This window comes from Rhea americana, unplaced genomic scaffold, assembly GCF_003343005.1.
Source record: "Rhea americana isolate MKP2758 unplaced genomic scaffold, rheAme1 scaffold_177, whole genome shotgun sequence".
In the NCBI taxonomy this organism is placed as follows: domain Eukaryota; kingdom Metazoa; phylum Chordata; class Aves; order Rheiformes; family Rheidae; genus Rhea; species Rhea americana.
This window is the reverse complement of record NW_028185894.1, coordinates 1,180,052-1,187,294: the sequence shown is the minus strand read 5'-3', so window position 1 is coordinate 1,187,294 and position 7,243 is coordinate 1,180,052. Positions and strand designations below refer to the sequence as shown.

Here is a 7,243-nt window from a genome sequence, read left to right as displayed (position 1 = left end):
GCTGGGGCTGTGGCGGCGGCGGGCGGCGCTGGCGGCGGGGGAAGGCGAGCTGGGGAAGGCGGAGGAGGAGGAGGAGGAGATGCGGCGGCTGTGCCAGCGGTTCATGGCGCCGCCGGTGAGCGGGCCGCGGGAGCTGTGGCGGCGGCGGCGCGACATGCGGGGCCGCATGGAGCTGCTCATCATGGAGACGCAGGCGGAGGTGTGCCGCGCCCTGGCGGCGCTGGACCGCGGCGCCGCCTTCGCCGTCAACACCTGGGAGAGGAAGGAAGGTCGGGGGGCCCGCGGGGCCGGGAGGGCCGGGCCGGTGGGGGGCGGGGGAGCGGGCCTGGGTACGAGGCCGGGCCATGCCCCCGCATCCGCAGGAGGCTGCGAGCGCTGCTGGCAGAGGCTTGGGAGGTGCACACGCTTCTCCCGTCGGTCCCCTGCCCCTTTGCCGTCAGCCTGCGCCTGCTGCAACGTGCCGCTATACCGAGGCGCACCTGGAGGCGACACCTGCCTCGCAGGGCGCTTGGTGGCAGCGCGACGGGGTAGCGCCCGTGGAGGGTGGTTTGGGGGCGTGGGGTAACCGTGGCCCGGGGGTGACTCGGCGCGGGGCACTTGCGTTGGCAGGCGGCGGTGGCATCAGCTGCGTGCTCCAGGACGGCCACGTCTTCGAGAAGGCAGGCGTCAACGTGTCCGTGGTGTTCGGGCACCTTTCCGCAGAAGCTGCGCAACAGATGAAAAGCAGGAAAACTCTGAAGGACAAAGACGGTAAGGAGTCTCGCGGAGGAGCTGGGGATCTCTAACGCGTTTATTAACCTCTTCTTTTAGGGGTGGTTTGAATGCGGAGCCTGGCCTTTGCACTCAAGCAAAACGTAAAAGACAAACTTACAAAAGTATCGCAGTCTCAAGGAGATTCCATTTACAAYGTTGCGCTTTCTAACCATTAAGTGTTTCACAGGGACTTTCATAYCCCTAAAACATTGGTATCAGATTTAAAAGACCTTAAGGCTTTATTCTTACAAATATTGTTATTTTGACTTGAATTGACAGTTGTAAAGTAAAAGGGTAATTCTGAGGGCAGAGTAGGGTGGAAAGCTTAGAAGTGCCTCATATTTTAAATGGTCTTCGTCTAATATGTGCTCTATTTTTTTTTCTTGCATTTTAGGCTCAGTATAGATTTTTTTTTTCTGAGGCACGTTAAAATATTTATGCATGAGAGTAAATTGCACTTGGATTGATAATTATGTGACACAATGTGAGAAACTTTCACACAGTAGAACAGTAGCTTGGAAGCTGAGGATAAACAGTGAAGCTCCTTAAATAACTTTACTTATGATCATCTTTTTCTCTAGGGAAACTGCCTTTTTGTGCTATGGGTGTAAGTTCTGTTATCCATCCAAAGAATCCTCATGTTCCAACTGTGCACTTCAACTACAGATACTTTGAAATTGAGGAAGCAGATGGTAAGAATTACAATTCAGTGAAATATGTATGAAATGTATGACTTTGTATGAATGTATTGTTACAGTAGGAGGTTGAGAACTGGTCCAGTTTTGTTCCCAGGTGTACCAATAATTTGTTGTATGGTATTACATCGCTTAATCTCTGGACCTCTGTTTATGCATTTGTAAAATGAGTATAATGCTTGCATCTACTACAGTAAAAGTGCTTGCAGTTTACTTTTTGCAAAGTACACTGGGGATTTCACATTTAAGTAAAACTATAGGGTGATTACAAATGTATGTAAAACAACTATTCAAAGAAGCAATTCTATGAGTTAATAGAAGAAAGGTCTGTCAAGGACTGATAAACATTCTGGTCAGGGTATGTCTCTGGCTCAGAAGCCGGGAGAGCAGAGTGTTAGAAGTACTGTTCTCTACTTGCATTTTGTTTTTTCCCTATGTTTCTGCAACTTGCTATTGTCAGAGGCAGAATTCTAGGCRAGGTGGTCTAATACTGAGTGGCAATCTGTATGTTATGACAGTACATGCACCAGTAATTCAAATAGAAGCTCAAAGAGATTTTTTTTTGAATTATTTTATCAGAGTATTATYGATCATTTCTAGTTAATTTCATCCCTTTGGTTTAATAATGACGTTTCCTTTCTTTGGCATGCAGTAAAATATTTGTGGATCCTGGAAGTATCCAGGAAGTTGTGGTTTTCATTCCTTGTGTAAGCAATGAGCGATGTGACAGTAGGCACTGTCAGCCCCACATCTGGTGAAATTGGCATCCTATAGCATCTGCTAGTCAGAGCAACCAGTCCAAAAATACCGGAAAATATCACTGCTTTGAAATGTGTTTCTTCTTTTCTTGAATCACTGGTCATCACACTACCTCGAACTAGAATTTTTCATGACTGCTCGAGGGAGTGGTTACAAACTGAGTAACAGCTTTGTACAGTGAAAATAGTGGTAAGCTCTTGGTGAACCACTAGCAATGTATTTCTGTTAGGAAATAAATAAATAATTGTTGCTTGCCTCTCTCCTATAGGGACTAAACAATGGTGGTTTGGTGGTGGCACTGACCTCACTCCGACTTACTTGAACAAAGAAGATGCTGTGCATTTTCAYAAGACTTTGAAAGAAGCTTGTGATAAGCATGATCCAAAGCTGTATCCCAAGTACAAGAAATGGTATGTGTAGAGACATGCACTTGAATTGCTTTTTGTGGGAGCAGGAGGTGGTATTGGATAGTTCCAGTTAAGTGGGTTCTAGGAATACTAGTTTCTAGTCTGCCTTTTGATATGTATCAGGAGATCCTAGTGAAAATCAGCAGATAAGAACTGGAACAAAATATATTCTACAGCAATTTGTTATTTACAAAGGCTCGAGTTTTTAAAACCAGAGGGTTGAAAACTGGGATCCTACATAGCCTGAATAAAATATAAGCTGACTACATGATATTGTAAGCCCTTGTCTCTGTCATAGACCTCACCAGCCAACCTAAAAATTCCTTTTAGCCCCTGGTGTCAAACTAGGACAAGATTTTTCCCCTAGAAGCCCGTGGACTTGCACTAAATACCGTCACACGGAACTCATGGTAAACGYACATGGCTGTTGGGCCAGCTCTGCAGTTTTGAAAATCCCACTTCAATTCCTCTGCTTTTAGTCTGATGTTCATTACTCTTTTTGACAGGTATGTAAAGGAACTTGTCCTTATGTAGAAGGGTCATAATTTTGATGGAGCTGCCTTTTTTTTCTTCTTCCAGTGACACAGTAAAGAATATGCTGTTGAAGTTTCAGTTAAGGATATAGACTTTGTATGTTCTTCTTGAGTTGAAAGATGCAGCTGATGAAATCTTTCATTGTTAGCTGGAGACTTGCTGAATGTCTGATATCTTATCTGCTACAAGCTGTGGTATCCTGGAAAGAGCATTACTCTTTGTAAGCTACCAGGTTTTGTCTGAGGACAGGCGATAAAGTGGGTGGTATAGCTTGGGTGTGAACTGCTAGCAGAGAAGCACATCTTATCGCTTTAAGACTACGGTCTTATTTTTCGAGGAATTTTTGCACAGTAATTCTTAGTGCCTGCCGTAATGGTTGGATTGTTGCAGATCCCTTTGAAGAGTGGTAAATTGTCAAAGCCAACCACTTTTTTTTGGTTGGAGAGAAGGACTTCTTAATCTGAGGGACTGCATTGTATCTCATGGACAGAGGCAGTTTTTTCAATCCCAGCAGAAGTGCTTGCTATAAGCAGCAGCTGCGTAGGTGCATGCAGTTTTCACTACCAGAGTAGTGTGAATCTCTGCTGTGCCTATATGAAGTTGCTCCTGTTYCCACTTTTCTCAAAACAGAGAAGCTCTCATTCCATTTGCCATGCTGTCTTCCTGAAAAATCTTTTGTGTCAAACTTGTTCTCTATTGCATTTCTGACTCAGCTTCTTTTCCCTAACTCTTCCTGTGGCCATAAAATAAAAAGCTAATTCTCATAGTGAATAAAAAATAACTTATATTGTCTGTAATGTCTCCACCTCTCTTACTGTATACACCATTTGTATTACTTAAGAGGTGTGACTGTGGATGGATACAAGTATGGAAGGCTAGCAGTAAACAACGGCTGGGTTTTGCCTACTACTTTGCCTCTGTTCCTTCCCCTGCTTGCAGGACTGGGCAGGGCTGCCCCAGAAAGTCAGACAGGGGATGGATACAATGAATCAGCTAAATTTACAGTAATTACACACCTACATGCTTTTCTCCCAGTAAATATTAAATTGATTAATTCCCTTATATAAGTTGCACAAACTTGAAAATGAGCCATGAACAACCACTGGTAGAATGTCTGCATCTCTCAAGATTAACTGTTAAATGTCTGCTTTCAGAGAAAGCTGCTGCAAGTTTTTCTCTTTTCTTCCTTAAGTGGTGGTAGCTTTTTTGTCTGGTCCTGGGTTTATAGGTTTTTTTTAGTTTTGATGTGAAAAATAAATTCTTTCACCAAAATGGCACGAAGAGATTCTCTTACAAATCTATTTCATGTTCTCCCMAAAGCTGTGCAAGTAATTTGGGATTTGTGTGCAACTCTGTGAACATAGTCTAGAAGGAACTCTTAAGGTGAAATTTTGAACTTCCTMCGTGTAGGTAGAGCATGTGGATTGAATTATTCTGCATGAAAGTATCTATGAACATATACACTCAAACACCATGGCTGATTCTGAAATAATTAGCTATGTAGTGATATGTAGCTCTGCATCAAACATCTAAGCTTTACTGTAAGTGAATGCAGGACTGCATTTTGGGTGGTCCTGTACATTCCTGGCTCTTAATAGCCAGTGGAAAAGTAGGGCATCCAGCACGCTGAAAAGTCAGTTCCCTACATCAATATTTTACTAATGGCATCCCAACAGCTATGCAGCATAGGACTTACGTTTGTGGTTTTTTTTTTTTTTTTTGAATGTTGCGTACCAAGTTTGTAATTGTCTGCTGCCTCTTCTAGGTGTGATGACTACTTCTATATCAAGCACCGTGGTGAACGAAGAGGGATTGGAGGCATATTCTTTGATGACCTGGACTCTCCCTCCAAAGAGGAAGTATTCCAGTTTGTGCAGAGTTGTGCCAAAGCCATCGTGCCTTGCTACATTCCCATTGTCAAGAAGCACTGCCATGACCCCTTCACGCCAGAGGAAAAGCTATGGCAGCAACTTCGCCGGGGGCGGTGAGTATTAAGGAGCAAAACGATGCATGGGAGGTCAGTGAAACTGGAGAGGAAAGAATTGAACTAGTTATTCATGGTTGCAAGATTTATAACTTGACATGCATGTTATATCATGTCATGATGTATGTTAAGTTTGCATGAGTAAGCTTGCCAGAGAGTTGCAACATTTTTGTTTACAGAACTGCTTTTGATATCCAATGCTAGATTGCCAGGGAGGGTACAAACAAGGTACTAGCACAGCCTTGTCAATATTCCCTACTCTCCTATGTTGCAGCACAAGCAATTCTTACAAAATTATATAGCTCCTCTCCGACTTCTTCAAAAATTGGGAGAAGCTGCTATATTAGGAAGTAGGCGTGGAGGTGTATGTGAGTTTGTGGTGTCCTGAATCCTGCACTCTCCTTCAGTCCCATGATCACATAAGGAGCATGAAGATGTCAGTAAGGGTGAGGGATTCATGCTTTCTATTCACAGCTATTTCAGAAAGTCACGGCATAGCGGCATCTAAGRTTGCTTTCAGCTTAAGTATGCATTTATGGTCTGTGATCTTTTCCTTAGCAATGAAATGAGTACACAGTGAACTCTTTGAAAGGTATAGAGAGGTTTTGTTTTTCCTGGCATGGTCTACAGTCATTGTAAGTTTAAAGACTTTAGAGGTTGCTTATTAGTATCTATTAGCACTTAAAAGCTTAACTACGTTGGTAGATAAAACAATTGCACTCCTCTCTCTGTATCCTGTGATAGTGTGAGTGTATGGAGAAATGAGCATCAGCATGTACTTTGCACAGAAATGGGGAATCTTTAGTYTCTGCCTTTTATGCAGAGAAACTGAGCAAACCTGTGGGAGTGGAGTAGAATGAGCAGTCAAGTTTAGATCACTGTCCTGCAACAGTTAACTGGACTGTTCCTGGGACTACTGGGCTTTGCAGGATCCGGTCTGTGGATGGGTTGTAACAAACTTGGTAAGGTTATATAAGGGACAGTAGGTTCYCTTTTAGTTGCAGCCAGGATCATCTCAGCCTGCTTATTTCTCTGCATATCTTTTTGAGTCATTGGGATAGGGAGAGCTCCCCATCTCTGCAAGCAGATAAAGAGCTCCTCTTTTCCTGTACCTCTGTTAAACAGCACTGGCTGTTAAGCTTACACGTGCTGAATTGCCATTGCTCAATTCCTGTGCTGAGGGCAGAAAACCACCTTTGCATTCCCCCTACTCTGGGACTTAGAGGTCCCAGCTAGCACTATGAAGCTGTCTGACTTCTGCTGTTTTTCAGGCCTCCCTAAGAAACTGAAAAACTTGTTCTGATTTTGCTTTTGATCTGTCTTTGAGAAGGACTTTCAGCACGCAAAACTGCACAGGAGAGTTTTTCATGTGGTTGTTTCCAGTTACTTTAAGACTCTTTTTATGTCTGCCACAACCATGCAAAAGAGCACTAGCAAAACCAAGCTAAATTTGATGGCATCAAGTTTGCTAGCAGACTTGAGGCCTGGGAGAAGTAAGCTAGCACAGCACCTTGCACAGTGCTCTCCATGAATGGTTTGTCTGTTCTTGTTTGTTAGAAACCTGCTGTCTTTAAAGGGGTTGTGAAACAAGGAGCCAAGGCCACCACTACTTAGGCTGTGTGGAGTGACTAGGTCACATTTTCCTTCCTACACAGAAGATGCTGGAGAACAGTTGGCCCCAAAGCAATATTCRTTCCGTGACCAAACAAGGCAGAAAGACAAGCTGTTCTTATTTGCTGTCTTCCAGTTGAAGAAGGTGCAAGCAATTTCTGATGATAAACTTGTTCTTGTATTATATATCTCTTTACTCCCCATAGGTATGTGGAGTTCAATTTGGTTTATGACAGAGGTACAAAATTTGGCCTTGCAACACCAGGATCAAGAATTGAAAGCATTCTTATGTCTTTGCCGCTGACTGCAAGGTAAGGGGGTAGTTGCATGGAGTTGCAGGCAAGCACTGTTCATAGTAAAATACTTCATAGGATTAAATCAAAGTTTTGTCTTGGTGTCCAGTCTCTTAACAGTGGTTAGTTCATGCCTAATAAAAGAACAAGCCAAATATATGCAGGTGCTTCTCTGGTCTGGTACACTTACCAAACTGCCAACAATGC

The 7,243-nt window shown here is 43.5% G+C and overlaps 1 protein-coding gene across 1 annotated transcript in view; it reads left to right on the top strand.

Annotated features, from left to right (window-relative positions):
• Window positions 1-6: 6 nt before the first annotated feature.
• The window catches only part of CPOX (coproporphyrinogen oxidase), a 9,590-nt gene continuing 2,353 nt past the window's right edge, over window positions 7-7,243 (top strand). Inside the window, exons 1-6 of the mRNA XM_085301465.1 lie at window positions 7-269; window positions 610-750; window positions 1,335-1,445; window positions 2,476-2,617; window positions 4,914-5,132; window positions 6,950-7,054. Of these exons, the coding sequence (XP_085157591.1) occupies window positions 80-269; window positions 610-750; window positions 1,335-1,445; window positions 2,476-2,617; window positions 4,914-5,132; window positions 6,950-7,054 (908 nt within the window). The 5' untranslated portion in view covers window positions 7-79. The remainder of the gene's footprint in view (window positions 270-609; window positions 751-1,334; window positions 1,446-2,475; window positions 2,618-4,913; window positions 5,133-6,949; window positions 7,055-7,243) is intronic.